Source organism: Echinops telfairi, unplaced genomic scaffold (assembly GCF_000313985.2).
Source record: "Echinops telfairi isolate 266 unplaced genomic scaffold, ASM31398v2 ScPeMD7_1;HRSCAF=3_0, whole genome shotgun sequence".
NCBI classification, from domain to species: domain Eukaryota; kingdom Metazoa; phylum Chordata; class Mammalia; order Afrosoricida; family Tenrecidae; genus Echinops; species Echinops telfairi.
Genome location: NW_022103896.1, coordinates 44,597,636 through 44,618,509, shown reverse-complemented (window position 1 = coordinate 44,618,509; position 20,874 = coordinate 44,597,636). Strand labels below are relative to the sequence as shown.

At 37.5% G+C, this 20,874-nt stretch overlaps 1 protein-coding gene across 3 annotated transcripts in view; it reads right to left on the bottom strand.

The window, feature by feature from the left end:
• Positions 1-6,063: 6,063 nt before the first annotated feature.
• VIRMA (vir like m6A methyltransferase associated) overlaps positions 6,064-20,874 on the bottom strand; it is a 66,615-nt gene continuing 51,804 nt past the window's right edge. For 2 of the 3 annotated variants that reach the window (XM_004697472.4, XM_045296399.1), the window contains 8 exons: positions 16,510-16,642; positions 12,711-12,863; positions 12,087-12,247; positions 10,932-11,028; positions 9,162-9,328; positions 8,456-8,787; positions 7,026-7,169; positions 6,064-6,406 (listed from right to left, as the gene is read on the bottom strand). In XM_004697472.4, coding sequence (XP_004697529.1) covers positions 6,252-6,406; positions 7,026-7,169; positions 8,456-8,787; positions 9,162-9,328; positions 10,932-11,028; positions 12,087-12,247; positions 12,711-12,863; positions 16,510-16,642 — 1,342 coding nt within the window. In that variant the 3' untranslated portion in view covers positions 6,064-6,251. The remainder of the gene's footprint in view (positions 6,407-7,025; positions 7,170-8,455; positions 8,788-9,161; positions 9,329-10,931; positions 11,029-12,086; positions 12,248-12,710; positions 12,864-16,509; positions 16,643-20,874) is intronic. The other variant, XM_045296375.1, reaches the window with a different exon arrangement.

Below are 20,874 nucleotides of genomic sequence, written 5' to 3'. Positions count from 1 at the left end.
ATTTAAGAAACTATTGAGTTTGCCTGCAAGATATTTCCCCAATCTTATGTTAGGATATAGAGATAGAAATATTAAGATATTAATCGAATCTCTCAGAAAGAGGCACCTCCGGAGCGTTTGAACAGGCAAAAGGAGTTTAGGGCGGAAGTGGCACCATTCACTGGTATGATTGAACATTTACTGAACATGCTCCACGTCGCAGGCAGTGCCACACTCTGCCAACCCTGGGAATGTGGACTTGGAAAGACAACACTGGTTAAAGGGCATTCATCTAACAGTGAAAAAAAATGTTTCCATTGAAAATAACAAGAGTTAATAAAAAGATGAACTCCTATGCTGCAGGTAAATAGGTGCACAGCTTCAACGCAACTTATGCCTTCCAATGAATTCTGACTCTTTCTCGCTCTGAGTGGCTGGTGGTTTTGAACTAATCTTGCGGTTAGCAGTCCAACGTGTCACCCCCCTACACATCCAGAAATAGGAAAAATGCACAGCTCTGAGGATACTTCTTGCCTGAGACACTTCATTGGTTGAGTGATGCTGTCCGGATTCCTGAGGCCAGCAATGCAGGAGCTGGATTCAGAGGTCTGCCAAGATTGGACACTAGTAAATTTCACCACCCTCTTCTTGGAGCTGGGACTTGAAGGCGTATGGGTGGAAAAGAAACCATCCAACCCAACTAATGTCTCCAGCCAGCTTTGATGTCATCTGGGAAAGCAGGAAATCTACCACCTTACATCTGGTTTAAGAGTTGACTTAAGATATCTGGAACGTTTCTCTTCCAGATTTGCACCAAGGTTTTGATTCCAGTTCATTTTGGTTTGACTACCTGCTGACAATGTGTATTTCCAAACCAGATATACTGAATCAGAATATATATTTTAACATTTGCTAAGATGTATTAACTGGAAAACAAAACTAAGAATTTTCATTTGGCTATTTTAGTTTTGGCAAGCTAGAGCTCCCCACAATTTTCTTGGCAGCAATCTTTACAGAAAGCTTTCCCCCAGAGCAGGTGCCCTGAATGCAGACTTCTGAACCCCTTAACCAACAGATCCCTGGTTGTGCAATGGTGAAGTACTGGCTGTTAGCCACAGGTTGGCAGTTGGAGCCCAGCAGCAGCTCCGTGGGAGAAAATGTGGCAGTCTGCTTCAAGGTTGGAAGCCTCAGAAAGCAAAGACGTTCTGTAGGGTTATTGTTGAGTTGTCATAATCTATTCAACTCGATGGCAGTGGGTTTTGTTTTAGCCTTCTGAGAAAATAAATGTTTGTTGAAGTCACTCATTTTTGGTATTTCTGTTTCAGCAGCACTAGATAACTTAGCCATATACTAACAAGAAAAAAGCCATCAGAAATTACACTTCTAGGATCCTTAGTGCAGTATCAATAATGCAGCATACTTAACTTCTTAGATGTGAAAGAAGCAGACCTAAGAACTTAATAATGTAACAATCCAAAATGGAATTTCTTTCTGTAGTCGTATGGGAGAATGGAAAAGCTTTTAACTGCACTTTAGGTAGTCCAGAGCCACAAACTCAAAGGCAGTATTCACAAGTAAACAGTTGGGGAGGGATGACTGGTGAACACACACAGCTCACAGCCAACAATCTCTCCCAACAAGTCATTTCCTACCAAATTGAAAAAGTCCCCATTGTCTGTAGCAGTGTTTCCTAAAATAGGCAGCAATGCCCCCTGGCGCAAGGGTCTGGAACAATCCAGGAACAATACCCACATTTTATCTTGGATTTCATGGGCTAGATAGTATAAAATTTTTTAGTTGCTAGTTAGGCACTGATTTTTTTTTGTTTTGTTTTCTGAAAAGGGAGCCAAGTTTGAGAACCTCTGGTCTATATTTCCAACTTTTCATCATGCCAGCAAGTACCATTATGAATTCTGCTTAAACTTACCCCGAATTCCCACTCCATTGTTACAAAAGTCCTCCAAATTGTTAAATCTAATCTTTATCAATACCTTATCTATTTGGCACCACTTAGCAAATTTCCAAATCTCCGAAGTCTGAGCTCCAATTACTGAACTTCTAATAATCTTTTCCTCACTCTGCTCCCAACCAGTGGTTCTTCTCCCACTAGGAAGTTATTACACAGCAGTAAATGTTTTATTCATTTTCACACCACCAGTTTAATTCATCCCAAAAGCATTGCTACATCTTAGAGGTAGCTTTTCTATTTGATCTGTCCACTTCCACAATTACTGTCTTGTTTTTGTTAGAGCACTAGATCCACAACAGACTTATCAGAATTTCCTGTGAAGCTTTTTAAAGACTTGTGGGCTCCCGCAATCTTCACTTTTAAAAACCTCCCAGAGAATTATGAATTTGAGAACCATGAAAAGAAACCTTTGTAGCAATATACCTCCGATGCCAAAAAATATGTACTACCAAGCACTTCAGACTGGGAGCCCTTGGGCCACATTTGGCCCTGCACAATGCTTTAAATTTTCAGTTTGAGAATTGCCAAGAATTGAAAGCTGATTACACTGTCCATTTATGACTCTTTAGAAAAATAGATTAGATACACCAGCACCAGACCCATCACTTTCCACAATAACCATGCTTACTTTAATTCTTCAGGCAGGCACCTATTAGTGCCCATACTTTTGTTGGAGTTTCTCTCTCAGGTACTGAAGCTTAAGTGTAAGGCACCATCTAAATTCCGGTTTTACTTTTTTTCTTTACCTGGACCCCTTTATTTATTTTGCCACTGCAGTACTTCCATTTACACCTGTATTACCAGTTGAATTGTATTGTGAACCCCCACTCCCCAAACGATGTGTTAAAAGTCCTAACCTATGAATGTAACTTGTCTGGGCAAATAGTTTTTCTTTGTAGATGTTACCAGTTAAACTGATGTCATACTGGAGTGGAGTGCGTCATAATCCTCTATGACTGGCAACTTATGAAAACAGGAAGACAAATATGGAAAAAGTAGCACACAAAGGGAGACTGTTTATGACAGTTCATCCAAAAGTTAAGGAATGCCAAGAAGTACCCAGAGCTACAGAAGCTAAGATAAGGTGTGGCAGTCACATAATCTTTTGTCAACTTGAGCAAAGGGGTGGAGTCTAGCCGTCAATCAGGTCGTAGCCAATGAGACCTCTGTGTGGGCCTGTTCTTCCCCTGAGGATTCTGGGACTAGTCTTCCTCCCTGGAGGCAGGAGACACTCTGCTTGTCTTCCTGCTGACAAGCCACATGGAGCTATGGTGATAGGAGTCAGAGTCCTGGAGCTGGAGAAGCCACGGGGAAGCCCATGCCAGCGCTGAGATCCTTCCACCACCACAGGATCCACAAGATTTTCCACACACTGCCCTGTGATCTTCCTGCATTCGGGCATCATTGCATGTGTTGTGTGGGTCTGAAGAGGAATTTAGACTGGTATCCAACATATGGGCTAATATCAGACTTATGAACTTGATCTGGACTAGGCTGGGATGTTTTCTCAATATACTCTTTTATGTAAAGCTCTTTCTTATACACGAGTGTCTATGAATTTGTTTCTCTAGTCCACCCAGACTAACACAGGAGTTCCACTAAATCCCTCTAGGCTTTCCCTAGAAGTTTGTACTGCTTCCTCCCTAAATGTGGACTGCCAGCCAACAATGAGAATAACTTTGCTTTTTAAAACCATCCACTTTGTGGTATTTTAATACTATAGTCCTAGGAAACTAGACTGTATTTTTGTGTCTCTTTGAAAATCATGCTCCATGAATCTAAAAACAAAAGCCACAATTTTTTCTTCATTCGAGCTAGTCTTTATACAAAAACAATTCTAAGAAAGATGTTACTTATGGCCTGATGTATAATTTCAAGATTTAAAATGTTTAGACATTTTTAAGTTACTTTAAAACCCTATCATCGAATCGGTTTGAAATACAGTTGCTACGCTTTACAGATTCCTACTGCTTTTGAAAGGAAGCAATACCATGTTTTTTGCTTCTTATTCTTAGGAAACAAATTGCTTTATCGATCCTTTTGCTATTAGTTAATTAAAACAAATGTTCTCAATGTTATCCTGCACATTTTTCACTAGTTTTTAAGTATAATTCATAACTTTTCCTTGTGTTTTCTGTAATACTAAGTACTTTTGCAAATAACATATATACTTATTCCTACTCAAGTATATTTTTGAAGGTCTCCATAGACCTTAGTGTCTATGGAGACAACCTTCCCCTGTATCTGCATCACTTCTGAAAGAACTTGGAGTCCTGCTGCTGTGGTGGTTATGCCTTGGGCGGCAAGCCCCACAGTGTCAGCAGGAAACCACCAGTAGTGCCATGGGAGAAAGACTGGGCTTTCTACTCCCATAAAATGTCACAGCCTCAGAAATTCAGAGGGGCGCCGAGTGAACACTGACTCGATGTCAGTGAGTCTGGTGTGGTTCTTAAGCAATCCATTTCCATATGATGAATTAATTCTAACGCTAATACCATGAAATCTAAAAATCACCTTATCTGTCCAAGAGAAAAATAATTCAGAGCCAAACAAGCTGATATTAAGTCCTGATTCAACCATGTTTTAGTCAAGCTCCTCAACTTTGTCCCTCTATAAAATTACAGTATTATCTCCTTTCCTGGAAGATTATAAAGATTGGGTTATACATGGATGCAAGAACAGGTCATCATGTTGGTTTCCCTTTCTTCTCCTTTATCTCAAGCTCTTTATCATTCAAGGTATTTTTAATTAGCCTGGCATTAATTTACTTCTACACTATTAAGTTATCATCTTAACAGGCCTGAATTACTGGGTTTTAACCTAAAAGACTTAATCAAACAAGATGTACAGCTGTCTGACGTTGCACAAAAAATACATTCAGCTTAAAACTGAAAGGAAAAAAAAGCAAATATCTACCTTTTGTCACGCCTCAGGGACAAACTACCAGCTCTAACTAGTGTTTTTGAGAAGATGAGCCTACTCAGTTTCCAGATTAAGGGTTATTTACCAAGGGGTTTTAGGCTAGCAGTTAATAAAAAATTTCCCATTTAAACATCAAACTCTTTAGATAACTCAATTTTTATGCAGAGGAAAAAGAACTGAGGTTTTTGGTTTTGTTTTTTTTAAGGGGTCTTCCTAACAAACTGTTTACCCACTGTGTGCCCCAACATCATGATAAATGGCTGGAATGACACTGAGACACTGCCATTTTCTTTAAGATAACTGTATTTGATGCCAGTTATAGAGGCTCAATGTGTTAAAAAAAAAAAAAAACCTCTCGGGGAAAAGATAGCTGTATCTTCAAAGATAGCTACTTCTATATAAAAAGTCCAGATTTACTTGATGTTTCTGATTCCCAAAACAATAGCATTAGGATATGCTTCATTTTAGGCTTCAATGGAATAATTGCATAATAAAATAGTGTGAAATCTCAGTCTGTGACACAAATAGTTTTAGCATAGGCAAGAAAAGCGTCATGTATCTTTTGGTTCCCAAACAATGCACCACAGAGCACTAGAGTAAATTCCCATGAGATATTTTAAATTTTTGAGGAAGTATAAGAAATGTCTGCTTCTGTGTTTATGTTAAATACCACATAAACTGCAAGCTTGTGTTAATGAACATTTTCAACATTAATACATTCATTTTTTATGATGCCTTATTTTTACAAAGCTGAATTTTTTCAATATTGTAATAAAAAGTACAATGCAAAAATCAAGGCGGAACAGGAAATGAGACTGTTAAGTGTCCAAACTTAATTCCAAGATTTTAAGACATTGTGCAGTACCCACAATTAATAGCAGTCATTTACGAATCAAGTATAAATTTAATTGTTCTTTTAATTTAAGAAAATTGTTTTTCCAGCATGCTAAGCTGCTAAGACATAAATTCTTAATATGTTGTTTGCACCAAAAGGCTTACTAATCAGAAGCATCAGTATTTCAATGTGCTGTAAAAGGTATTACTGAGACCTGAAAGGGCCTTCTTACAGGTTGTGAAACTTTGGGAATTTCTGTGGTATGGGCAAGAAATACTCTAACACCAAAGTCATTTACTTTTTCACTCCCTACCTAAAAAATTCCCTAAATAAGAAGAGGGGAAAATATATACAAACGTACATAAAAAGTTTGGATTTTTATTGAAATCTTTTGTTAGGTATCAAACAAAATCTGCTTTCTTCAGATAAAAATATGCTCTCAGGTGTCTTCAGATAACTGTTAAGTCTAAATTGGTCCTGTAATGTCTTTATTTTTCTTGTCTTCATGAAATGGTCACATACATTAAGATGTTCCCCAAAGCATTTTTATCGTGTAAAGGACCGCACATGACGACCTCTACCACTGCCTCCACTAACAAACTTTCCTCTTGAGCCTCCACTGCCGCTATTTGCACTTGCCCAGGAAGGTCCCAGACCCCCACGGCCTCTTGACGTACGTTCCCGGGGGCTTGGGCGATAGCCTATAAAAGAAAGAATATAGTCTTTAGTTCCAATTCCTTTCCCATAATACAAATACTAACTGATGACACTGAGCTCAAACCAAAACAAGAATTATTCCTGGTTCCTTCAAAATCCATGCACAAACTATTTATTATGTACACTTTAAATAGGTAAACTGGATTATGTGTGAGAACTATATCCCAGTAGAGCTGGTTTTACACTTTATTTTTTAAGTGTATTTGTAACAAAAAACTGCCTTTGACCAGAAATATGGCTTATACAGTAGTCTTGAGGGGGGGGGTATGTTCTTACTACACACACAAGACAATACTATAAACAAAAATAGAATAGACTATGTAAAGATACCTGCTACTAAAATATTTTGGCCAAAAATGTATCTTACGGATAGGCTTTTATTACTGAAATCTAAAAATAGAACCCACCACCAGGAAACGGTTCAGACTATACAAATAATTCAGTATTTAAAATCTGATTACCTTTACAGAAAGTGTATATTCCTTGAGAATTATAAATATATATTCCTAAACATGCTCCCCGAGAAACCCTGTGTATGAAATACCACGAGTGGAAAAGAATGAACTGGCCTCCCTTGTCTCAACAGCACTGAGAGGAGAGTACCTGCAGAACTCAGGGGTCTTAATGGTGGCAGAGGACCCCTGTTAAAATTGCTCTGTCCCCCGCGACTGTCGTTGTAAGTTCCTCGAGGAGTACTTTGAGCACTCCAACTAGAGCCTCTTGTTCCTTCTCGGCGACTGTAGTTTCCTAAACACAAACAGCACAGTCAGAATCTACTTTCTCTCACAACTTTAGTAGGACTTAAGATAAACTGACAGGTGGTTTTCTTGTTTTTGCATCTTCCGTATGAAATTTAGTAAATGTAAAATACTCTAGAGACAGCATCACACAGTAGTGAAGAGCAGAGGCTCTAGAACTAAACTACTAGTGCTTATATACTGTTCTCCCACTCTCTTTATATGCCTAAACAGGGAAAATCATTTTCTGTAAAGTGGGGATACTCAGAGAACCTACCTCTTGGAACTGACGCTAGGACACTACATGGAGAATGTTTGTAATAGTTCCTGACACGCCTCTGTAAGTGTTCCTATGAACACTAACCCTTAGGCTCTTTTACTACCACCCTACTAACTAAGGAAGTACTCAGACATGTTGGAGATCTGCCAGTGAAGTAAAACTTTCTATAAGTATATTCAGATAAATTTTTTTTATTTTTTAAACAATTTAAAACATTACATTATGAACCAAGTAGATATGTGGACCATTGATAAAAACATGTTTTATTGTTTTTATCATTTTATTGGAAGTTCTTAAAGCTCTTATAACAATCCATACGTCCATTGTGTCAAGCACAATTGTCCATATGTTGCCATCATCGTTTCTTTTTTCTTTCTTTCTTTTTCTTTCTGCTTGAGCCCTTGGTATCAGCTAATTTTTTCCCTCCATCCCCCACCCTCCCACCTTTATGAACCCTTGAGAAGTTATAAATTGTTAATTTCATATTTTACATCATCTGCTGTCTCCCTTCACCCATGTTTCTGTTGTTTGTCACCTGGGGAGGGGGGTTTATACGTTGATCACTGCGATCAGTTTCCCCTTTCTCCCCCAACCTTCCCCATACCCTCATGGGATCGCTACACCCATCATTGTCCTGAGGGGTTAATCTGTCCTGGATTCTGTGTGTCAAAAGCTCTTATCTGTACCAGTGTACATGCTCACACAGACAATCCTAAGAGAACTGCTGATGAGTATACTTACTGTGAAAACCACATGTACATATTACATGCAAAGATAAACATAATTCTCAATTTTAAAAGGAAAATAATTAGACAAAATTTCTTTTAAACTCACCAATAAAAGTACAATTTAGCAAAGGTTAACCTGACAAAAAAAATTTGTCCTACCCTCTAGAGTTACATTGACTGGTCTAAAGGCAGGTTATCTGTAGTAACAGGAAATGTTCTACCTGAATCACTTCCATCCAATACTCTAATATTCCAATATCCTCATCGAATGGAAATATAAGTCGTTACCTTTTGAAGCAGGTGGTGTAAAAAACCGATTCTGACTGTGAAAAGCACCCCGTCCTCCACGACTGCCTGAGAACCCGCCACGGGAAGAAATCTTCTGTGACACTTTGAGTGGCCGTTTTGGTGCTGGCATAACATCTTGAGGGGCCACTTCTTTACTTTCAGCGGCCACGAAGTCATCCACGTGCATTGATGGCGGTCTACTTGTGTTCTGTTTTCTCTGACGAAAAATATCATGGGGTCGTATGCCCTGCCCGAATCCTCCCCGTCCTCTGCCTCTTGGAAGTGGCACCACGTGGGCTCGTTTGGCAGGTTCAATGTACTCAGATTTCCCACTATTAAAACAAAGGCAAACTCTATGAAAATATCTTTCATATCTTCAGGGAAGACTTTCAATCTTTGCAATTCTGAAAACTACATTTCTATTTTTCTTATTCCACTTCAGTAATCTTAAATTTGCTAATCTGAAAATTACTTTAAGGGGAAATAAATAAAACAATTGGCTAACATAATACTCAGGTAAAACATGAACTGAATGTACTTGGAATGTCCCAGCCAAATTATTATCTTTTCAAAAAAATCTGAAGAGCATTCCTATGCAAGTGCTAATTTATGTCAAGCTCCTCTTCTGTTTCAGAGCCATGTGTCTACTTTAAGACAGGGGAAATCATTTTACACGAGCACCTTCCAGATCTTCAGTGGAACTTACCTTGAAGTTATAAAGGTCTCATGCTTGTGCTTCCCAAGCTTGAATCCTTTGGTCGTCTTAGTTCTCCCTGGAGATGATGGTTCCGACAAAAACGAGCGCTCTAATTCTGAGTGCAAGTCAAAGTCACTACAACATTTTTCAGAGAGCTCTATTAAGTCAACCTTGACCTGCAGCCATAAAGTCAAAACAGAGTGTCATGGTAATGACCGTACAACTCTTCTTGATATACTGAACTACTGAATGGTATGGTTTGGGGATTATGTCCCACTATAACTCTGTTAAGATTAAAAAAATAAAAAAGGCATCTTAAATGTGATTGTTAGGGAATCTTGATTACTAAAAGTCTTCATGTATCTAATTAAAAATACTAAGTTGCAAGTCTATTTCTTTCCATTCATCTTTCAGAAGGCTCATCATTGGCAGTTCACTTAAAAAAAAACAAACATAAAAGACATACCTTTGGAGTTTAGCTCCTAAATTCAACTACCTTTAAAAAAAAAAAGGTAGTGGAAAAAAATGAGCTGATACCAAGGGCTCAAGCAGAAAGCAAATGTTTTGAGAAAGGTGAGGGCAACAAATGTACAAATGTGCTTGACACCATGGATATATGTATGGATTGTGATAAAGAGTTGTACGAGCCCCCAATAAAATGATTTTTAAAAGAAATGGTAGTATTCTTTCTTAAGGCACTCTAGCTAGTGGTGCAGTGGGTTAAGTGCCAAACCAAGAACAGTAAAGAGCACACTTGCTGCTCTGCAGGAAAGAGATGGGGCTTTCTGCTCCCTTGTAAAGGTTTACTGAAACCCACAAGGGCAGCTCTGCTCTGTCCTACAGGGTCGCTACAGGTCAGTCAATTCAATGGCAGGCAGTGAGTGAGTGAGTGAGTGAGTGAGTGAGTGAGTGAGTGAGTGAGTGAGTGAGTGAGTAAGTGAGATTCCACTTCAAAAAAGGATTGTTTGCTGCCTGACAGGGATCTGAAGACTTCTCTCAATCAATCAGCAGTGACTACTTCCAGAAAATTTCCAGAACAAACAGAAAATAGTCAACTCTGCAACTGTATTGACTATTTTTCTGTTTTAAAAGGATTCTGTGCTACAAATCCTAAAAGTTCTTTGCAATTTTTGAGGTTCCAACCCAAGTTTAATTACAAAGAAATCAAAATAAAGTTTACTTTTTTTTTTAATTCATAAAACCTAAGCCACATAAATTTCCCTCTAAACCATATAAGGCCACAATCAACAGCTCAAGGCAGTTACAAACCAATTTAAAGTTAAAAACACCTCAAATGTGAGGCAAATCATTCTTTACTGAGTATGATGAACACTAGCATTTTCTGGATCAGGAAGTATACAACTGTCTCTTTGATCAAAAGAATCAACAAAAAGGTTTCCTGGGATATGTGGGAAAATGAAATTAAAAACAAATAGAATTTTTCTATAAACTTTTAAAAGTCCTCTCATATGATCCAATATATGTATTTAAAATCACCATCTTAAATATAAAACCCAAGTGCTTCAGACCACTGATAAACTAATATAATTTCCTCCCCAAAATTCCCATTCTCATATAGATCATCAAAAGAGCCAAACAAGCTGAGAATTCTAGACATCATCAAGTGGGAAACTGGTATAAAAATAATGCAGAAATGATCCCCCAAAGGAATTTAATAATCATATAATATATTAAGTATTAATATTTCACTATTAACAATATCCAAAGAAACAAATCATCAATACATTTTAAAATAGTCAGTAATAAAATTATAAATACCAAATCCAGATCTGTATCAATATCTTCAGCCTGAAATGGAGTGAACCACAGCGATTTCAATTGATCATCCATGACATCGGCTATCACATATGCAGTCCTAGAATAAGGAAAACTATTTGGTGAAAAGTAAAATTCCAAAATAAAATATTTTAGCTTATCTTCTAAGTAAAATTACTGCTACTCTCTGAAGTATTAATAAAATTAGCACTTGAAAAGACTCCTCTAAAACCAATGGAACTATTTCTGCTGTGGTAAATTCTGACCACGTATATGGAGCCCTGGCTTAACTTTTGAAAAGCGATGTTTACTTCGCCAGAGACAACAACAACAGATACCGTGGGGGAAGGGAGACAGCGGTTGGTGAAAATAATTATACTGTACCAAGGGGTCTTGAGGGTGGGAAAAGGGGAGGGAGGGAAAAAAGAGGAACTGACACCAAGGTCTTAAATAGAAAGCAAATGTTTAAAAAATAATGATCGTAACATATGTACAAATATGCTTCATACAACTGATGTATGGCTTGTTATAAGAACTGTAAAAGCCCCCAATAAAGTAATCTTTAAAAATTTTTTTAATAACACACGCTCTCCCAGCCCCCACCAAAAAGCCATGTCTACGGCACTATACCATTTGTTACAGAAACTGCCCTTTTAACAATTCTAACTGAACAGTCGGTATGGCTATCAGTCCTCCAAAGATGAAAAGGTATTTTATCTTCTAGACCAGAGGTTCTCAACCTGTGGGTCGCAATCCCTTTGGAAGTCAAACGACCCTTCCACAGGGGTCACCCAATTCCTAACAGTAGCAAAATTACAGTTATGAAGTAGCAACGAAAATAATTTGATGGTTGGGGGTGTCACCACAACATATTAGAGGGTCGCGGCATAAGGAAGGTTGAGAACCACTGTTCTAGACCAATAACTGGCGAACTATGCTCCGTACTATCCACCTGTTTTCATGTAGCCTAAGCTAAGAATATATTTTAAAAGTTGGGAGGCGGGGGTATGAGAGAATATGCAGAGATGATAGGTGGCTGGCAAAATTTAGAACTTTTGCTACTTGCCTCTTTACAGAAAAAGTTTCCTGATCCTCTTTCCAGACCCCAACACCTATATAAATAGCATCTACTCCACCACGAGTTACTGCTTATTTTACCTGTTGTTGAAGAGATTCTGGAGAGACTCTGGAGCTGAAAGCACTGGTTCTACATCTTGTTCACTGAGAGGTAAAGGATCACCTGAGGATTCCAGCATCTGTTTCAGTCCAATTATATTGTCCAACAAAGAATCCAAATTGTCATCATCTTTTGAATGTTCCTAGATATAAGAAAAACCAAATAAGATACAAGTAAAATTTAAACATGCATGCCCATAATATATTGGCTATAGTAGTAGAAAAGGCTGTATTATTTCACACTAAGAAATGTGGAGTACATATAGAAACTATCAATTTAACATTAATATAAATTAATTAAACATACACCAAAAGCACATGCCATTTGATTTCTAAAGAATGTCAGTAGGGTTACCCTGCATCCAAAGAAAAAAAAGTTTTTTCATATTGCTTTCATTTATTCCATAAAATTCATAGCATTATGGAAGACTTCATTTCAAATAATTAAATTCAAGAAATTATGTGAAACAATATAAACTCTCCAACTGAGGGTTCACTATTTTGAAAGGTCACTATGAAAAAATTGTACTAGTCAAACTCAGGAGGAAGTGTGCCTTGGAAATGTGTTGCTTTTGTTTGTTTTTCTGGTTTGTTTTTGTTTTTTACCAAAACAAGCTTCTCTAGTTCAAGGAACAAATTTTCTGGACTTTCTTCTTTGCTTTGTAGAAGCTGTTTTAACTCTGCAGCATTAATACTCATCGTCCGTGATGGATGAGCTCCCTCTACTTCCAGGAGACCACTATCATCTCCACAACATCCCTGTAAATGTCACACACAAGTTACATTTGAGAGCAGAGAAATTTGCAAAGATGTTTCCAAACTTATTCAGATATGTAAGGCATTTGCTGCAATCTGGCCTTCAATGTTTTGCTCTAACATCAGTACAAATGGCTAGTTTCAACCAGGATTTAGTCATTGCTTAAAGTAGAAATAAGTTTCCTTTGAATAAGACTCACAAAACAAATAGGTAAAGCATATGTATTCAATTTATTGGCATCAAGATTTCTTTAACAAAATTATCCAATGGCAAAATAACACTCGCGTTTGCTGGATATAAAACATACTGACCCCCAGAATAATTAAGAAAGTATGTATTTGTTAAACAAAGAAGTGACAATATATTTCTGGAGACGAAGCAAACAACTTGAGAAAGTAGTAACTACCATATTTAAGGTAATATTCTGTTAGGTGGAAAACATAGTATTTACTACTTTTTAAAGTATGCATTGAGAGTAAGTAAAAAAAGTATTGCTACTAAGGGTTCAGCTTAAACATTTGTGGGTTTTGTTTCAACCAAAACATAAACATATCTATGCTATAAGTAGATGGTTCTGGCAGCTTCTCTCAGTAACCACCTGTCTTATTGGGTGTCTTCCAGGAAGGGAAAAAAAAAGGTCTAGTCCAAATAGTGGCTTCCAATGGGAACTGATAGGCCAATTCAATTCAAGGCAAAGAGATCAGTCCAGATTGAACCACCAATAGGGGTAACAGATCACAATGATCAACATATAACCCACTCCCAGGAGGATGAACAACAAAAAAGTGAATGAAGGGAGACAGTGGTAGGAGACGTCGGACAAGGTACAACATGATAAAATAATAATAATTTATAAATTATCAAGGGTCCATGAGGGAGGAGGAAGAGGGAGGGGAAAAATGAGGAGCTGATACTAAGGGCTCAAGTAGAAAGAAAATGTTTTGAGATGGATGATGGCAACAAATATACAAATGTGCTTGGCAATGAATGTATGTATCGATTGTGATAAGAGTTGTACGAGCACCCAATAAAAAAAAGAGAGAGTCCAGAAAGCTATGGAGATGGTCTCCCTCCACTCACCCCCAATAACAATGCACCTACCTGCTCATCCTTCAAGGGATGCCCTATAAGAATTTCAGTAGGAAACATTACCCATCCATCCTATAGCCCTGGCCATGCCCCTTCAGACTTCTTTATTCCCAGAACTCAAGGAATATATGTATTTTTTAAAAACATGTTTTGAGTCCCTCAAAGATGCCCAGTTGCTTTGATGTGGTATAAATCAAAGATGGTAAAATTCTTTGGGGAAAGAGTTAAGATGTGGAAACACCACCTTAAAAATGTATAAACCTTGATGGAGAATACATGAAAGACAATAGCTTCCCATTTTAACAGTATGGTTTAATAAAGGTTTCTATGATTTTATATAGCAATACTTTTTAGCTTACCCACTTATAACAAAATTAAATTTGAAGTGATCATAATTCAATAGCAGGAAATTCACCCAACAAAACAAATCTTGGTTCATGACACTAAACACATGATCCATTCTCATTTAAATGACTATGCATCTAGCGAACAATAGCTTCAAATAGTTAGAACACACACTTTTTCAAATGATTCAAAATGAGTATTGCCTCTCAGGAATCTGCAGGCATTCACCAGGCCAGATGTAGGACTTAGTGTTCTAAATGAGCATTATAATAATCTTGGGGTTAGAGCTCATATTTTTATTCTGTAATTGGTCAAACAAAAATAAAAGTGGAATTAAAATTATTCTGAATAGTAATCCTTTCAAACCAAAATTTAAAATATTTTAAAGTTTTTTATATATTTACTACTATGATTATGATACTACTATGATGATGAGTAGTGAAGAATTCCTAAGATTTTTTTTAAAACAATAAGCCATAAATGTTTCTGGAAAATTAAATTCTATCAAATTTACAAGAGCTATCATTTCAGATTTCCTTTATTAGTTTGTCAAACATTTCAGCTATAAAAGTGTACAAGGCACTATGCAAGTACTGTAGGAAAAAAGCTATTAAGACATGGTCTCTAACCTAAATGACCTTATATTCAGAAAATGCAGCAAAAATGGTAACAGATATAAAAAGGATGTAAATCCAATGCTTTAGAGTTGATTCGGCTCATACTAATCCTACAAAACAGAACAGAACTGCTTTTTAGGGATTCCAAGGCCATAAATTTCTTTAAGAGCAAAAAGCCTTATCTTTCTCCCATGGAGCAGTTAGAAGGTTTGAACCACTGACCTTGAAGTTAGTAGTACAATGCTTACCCGATAGCACCACCAGAGCTCCTTTAGAAGCTGGTAAAAACAAAACTCTTAAGTATTCTTCCATCAAGGAAACCTCTAAAATCTCTTCAGGTCAGCTACAGCCCCACTTTTAAATACAGTAGGTCTTTCAGAACTATCTGGTCAACTTAATTACTTTAGTAAACCAGATGATAAAATATTCTGTCAATAAAATTGGCAAGACAATACAAAGAGAATGAGCAGCCAAGGAGGGCTTACTGAGTTAAATATTCTCAATATAAATTACATGCATGAGAAACTCACTAAACAGTAAATTTATTTTTCTCATAAAAATGGTCTCATTTATTTTGGTTACACCGCACTAAACAGTAGAGAGGGCCACTATAACTATTCTCCATTAGAAATCTTAATTATAAGCTTAATTTCTTAAATTGATCCACAGTGTAGTTAACAGACACATTTGGGCAATGCTGTGTTCAACTGCAATGAATTGAGTTTCTATTTACTCCAGGACTTCTTGGAGATTTCCCTGTAGGAAAAGTGCATGCTCAAGCTCCATTAGGGGAGGCATTTTCAACTTTGTTGACCACAGCACTAGTTTAAAGACTGGCCTATCAATGGCTTTTGGAATTCAATCTTGATATTAGAACACTGAGAAAAATTCTTAATTGGATTCTAACAATAAAGTTACAGAGTGGAAGAGATAACTTTCATTGATACCTATGGAGGGTCCACAATACTCTAGTATAATAAACTTCACAGTCACCTCAAAATTACATCTAAAAAATAATCCGCAAGCGCTCAATTAAGTGAAAAGTATTTGATTAAGAGTCTGGTAAAGCTTTACAGGTCTGAGTTACCCTTGTAAAGAGTATTTGAAAATTTAAGGCCCTATATACTTCTCTATTATTTAAGTTTACAAACTAATGATGCCAAATACATTAATTCATGACTCGTCGATGACTCACTATCACTGAGTCGATGCCAACTCATAGTGGCCCTGTAGGAAAGGGTAAAGCTGCTTCTGTGCGTTTATGAAACTGCTATTCTTTACAGTAAAAGCCCGATCTTTCTCCCTCAGAGCACATGGACGGTTTTGAACTGCTGACCTTGAGGATGCCAAACCAATGCATAACCACTCTGCCACCAACGCGCTTTTAATACGTTAAAGAAGAGTTTTAAAAACTCCCTTCTTAAGCAGGTTATCTTTTTTTGCAAATCAATAACCAATATTTACCATGAAGGTTAGATACAGTACAGAGGAAAAAAAACATTTTAAGGTACAAGAATATTTTTTAACCTAAATGGATTTTTGATCTATGACAAAAGTTTGTATATTTAAGCAATACCAAATATGTATAAACACTTACCATGGTGTCAGAGTTTAGAATCTGCCTCATAAACTCCAAGAATGAAGATGCAAGCTCGCCTGTGTCCTTACTAAATGTGCTGACCACTCGTTTCAGTAAACTATGCAGAGCACTACTGTTTTTCTTTAAGGAACTGCAATTAAATAGGACATATTATTTTAAAATGGGTATATTAATCTCAGTAATGAGTTATCTCAGTTCAGATATAACAAAATTTACTCCATTTCAAACAACACATAAAATATTTTTAATTTTTCAAGTACTTTAATGAATCTGTGTACACAAACCCATTATATCAACACTTACAAAGCTAATCCTTGATCTCTCAAAGATGAAAAATAAAAATTCCCCCATGTAATAAAAAGTATAAAACAGGAAACTTGCAGGTGTTCCCTAGTTTTAAACTATCTATAATCTGGTGATTTACAAACATAAGCAAGTTATAGCTATTTCAGAAGGCTTCCCAGAACCAGAGCTTACAATAACAATTACAAAGAATGATTGGTTTATCTCATACTATACACTCACAAGAGGCTTTCAAGGATTTCAGTCTTTTTTTTTCTTTCAATAACTAAAAAATAATTGTTTTGTTCTATGGATCAAATGGTCTCAGTTACAACTACTCAACATTACTGTTATAATAGGAAGGCAACCATAACTATATGGAAATAAATGTGTTCAAATAAAACTATACACAAATATAGGCACAGGCTGGATTTAGCCAACCCCTAATACAGAAACTCCCATACTATTCTTCTGCAATGCTGCTGGATGGATTCAAACCACAGTGTAAACCAGGGACCATCCAGGGACCTATGACCACGTATGTGGTAGTTGTTGTTAGCTACGGCTAAGTAAATTCCAAGTCATGATGATCCCAGTGGGCAGAGTAAAGCTGCACCATAGCTTTTCAAAGCTGCAGACCTTTTGGAAACAGATCACCAGAGCTATTTTCTAAGGTACCTCTGGGTGGGTCTGAATTACCAATCTTTCAGCAAGCAGCACTATACTTAAAGACATTTAAGCAACTTGCAGACCTGCTAGGAAATATTCTATATGTTACTATACAGTTCCTAGTTGATGAAAAGAAAACTTCAAGGGCAAACTATCCTACTATTCTATGAAGCTATACCAAAGTTAACAGAAATTGAAAAGCATGACAGTAACACCAAACATGCGGGGTCTGGATGAAAAAATGTTCTTAGGTTCTAACATGCCTGTCATTAGCATGAGCTAACGTAGTGAAGAAAGCTGATAGTGCCCGGCTATTAGAAGATGTAGCATCTGGGGTCTTAAAGGCTTTAAGTTAAACAAATGGCCATCTAGCAAGGAAGCAGCAAAGCCCACATGGAGGAAGCACACCAAGCGGTGTGATCAGGAGGTGTCCATGGGATCAGATAACAGAAAACCCAAAACAAATAACCATATCAATGTGAATGAGGGGGGTCAGAGTGGAAACCCAAAGCCCATGTGTAGACAATTAGACATCCCCTCACAGAAGAGTCACAAGGAAGGGACGAGTCAGCAAAAGTGCTGTATAGCACATACGAAACACACAACATTCCTCTAGTTCAGCAGTTCTCAACCTGGGACTTGATCCCTTTGGGGGTCAAACAACCCTTTCACAGGGGTTGCCTAAAATATATTATTTCCGATGGTCTTAGGAACCGAGACTCCGCTCCTCTATCCGTCTCCAGGCAGGTCTGCCTACATGCAAATACACCCATATACAAGTACCCAGCATGAAGTCTGTTACCCATGCTACACCATGCTTTAAGACAAAATTTCATTGATTTGTAATTAGTAATTTGTAAATTTGTAATTTGTAAATGTTTCACAATATATAATCATATTGCTTTGTGATTCATCACTAAGCTTTAATTGTTGAATTTGTAACAATGAAAATACATCCTGCATTATCAAATATTTGCATTACGATTCAAAACAGTAGCAAAATTACAGTTATGAAGTAGCAACGAAAATAATTTTATGGTTGGGGGTCACCACAACATGAGGAACTGTATTAAAGCGTCGTGGCATTAGAAAGTTGAGAACCACAGCTCTAGTTCTTTAATGCTCCCTCCCCCTCCCATCATGACCCCAGTTCTACCTTACTAATCCAGCTAGACCAGAGGATGTACACTGGTACAAGTAAAGAGCTCTTCACACACGGAATCCATGACAGATAAACCCCTCAGGAACAGTCATGGGAGTAGTAATACCATGAGGGTAGGGGAAGGTAGGGGGAGAAGTGGGGAAAAGGGGCAGCCAATCACAATGATCGACATATCTCTCTTTCACTCACACACACACACAAACACAGCAGCGGGACAAACAACAGAAATGTAGATGAAAGGAAACAAAACAACAGATGAAAAATCGCAACATGAAAATAAAAATAATTTATCAAGGGTTCACGAGGGTAGGAGGGTGGATGAGGGAGGGGGGGAAAGAGTAGCTGATATCAAGGGCTCAAGTAGAACAAAAATGTTTTGACGTGATGACGGCAACATATATACAAATGTGCTTGATACAACTGATGTATGGATTGTTACAAAAGCCCTAAGACCCCCCAATAAAATGATTTACCAAAAAAAAAAAAGAAGAAAGCCAGGTTTCTCACTGTTGGAAAATAATGGTACAAAGGAAAACCAATGATCTGTAGTGGCCAATGATGGAACAACTTCAACAAGAATACAATAATGTAGAAAGCTGCTGGACTTACTGTGGTCTCTGTGCAACTTTTATAATTTGCTACACTCCTCAGAGGCAAACAAGTTGGACTGGATGTAGATGCCACCTTCAAGGGCCAGATAATTCTAGCAGTCATCTGCCTATTAGTGATCAAAAGACTAGGTCCTACTATCTGGTTAGTCAGCAGAGACATCCTGAGACTGCCCTAAAAAAGACTTAAGTCACTGCCAATGAGTCAATTTTGAGTCACAAGGACCCTTAAGGACAGAGTAGAACTGCACCTGTTTGTTTCTGAGACTATAACTCTTCACAGGAATAGAAAACTTCAACTTTTTCCCACAGAGCTCCTAGTGGTTTCAAACTGATGACTTTGCAGTTAGCAGCCCAATGCATAACCACTATGCCACCAGAGGTCCACTGACCTAAAACTTAAGGAACCTTATTGTTCTGTTTGCTTCTCATGGTCAATAGTTGCTTTCCCATGGTTATCCTGAAACCTGAGTTAATGTAAAAGTATCTGTATATGGCTCCCACAGGTGTGAATTCCCAGTATATATATTGATTATGTATTTCGATTTCACAGAAGATGTCACCAAGAGAGCCAGTGTGGTAGTCAGCCTCCTTGCTGGTGTCACTGTCAAGTAATTTCTCTTTTCCTTTCAAACTTGTACTTAATGAATTGACTCTACCCTCCAGTGTACAAACCCCTATTAGCAGTAATGACAACAATACTTTAGATTACAATACTAAGAAGAGCACTTCTATCCTTGAGTTCATCTGACACTCTTTTCGACAGGATATTTAATAAACATAAAAAGAATGAAGGAAATAGGAAATGACCATTAGGCCATCACACTAATAACTAACTGCCACATGCAAGATACTTTGATGTATAGTAGTTAGTGAAAGTTTACAGCAGAAATGCGTATTTGTACAATTTCAAAGCATATCCTCCAAAATTTAATTAGTATTTAAAAAGGGAAAAACAGTTTATAGTACAGAATTCTGGAAGCAACCCCCTTCATATCAGTAGTACATACAGATATAAACAGCATTTTCTGGAATTATACACTGAGAAAAGAAAATCCACCCCTGCAGCAGCCTTCCAGAAACAGCACCACCTCGACCTATTCACGGAAAGAAAAAACACATAAACCTAAATGGAGCGTTCTCTGTGAAGAAACCAGTGACTCGGATTCCTTCTTTCTCCCTATTCAGCCTCAGTTACCATACAACCCAATTTCTCATAGTGGAAAGTTGGTTGCTGTGTGAGGAAGGATAAGTTCAATTGATGAGGGGCAAAAACCCATTTTTCCTTCTTCTTAGGCTCTGAGTTATTTATATGAGAATGTACGAAACCTAGTTGGCTACTCTTACTAAAACGCAAAATATGAACAAAAAATGTTTTAGATGGAAGACCATTTTATAAAGTACCTAAAAGTGAACCAATCCACAGAGAAGACCATATGGCCAGCCCCACTATGAGACACGGCATCCCTAACTGACCTATAACCCTACAGGGGACAACACTGGAGACACAGTGTGGTAACTGCACCCGATCTGATCCCACCACACTGAGGCAAAACACTAAGGGTGAGCAACAGAATAGCAAGGAGAACAGAGCAACAAAGTCCCCAGGGAATACCAAAAATACTTTGGGGCCAGGGCTTG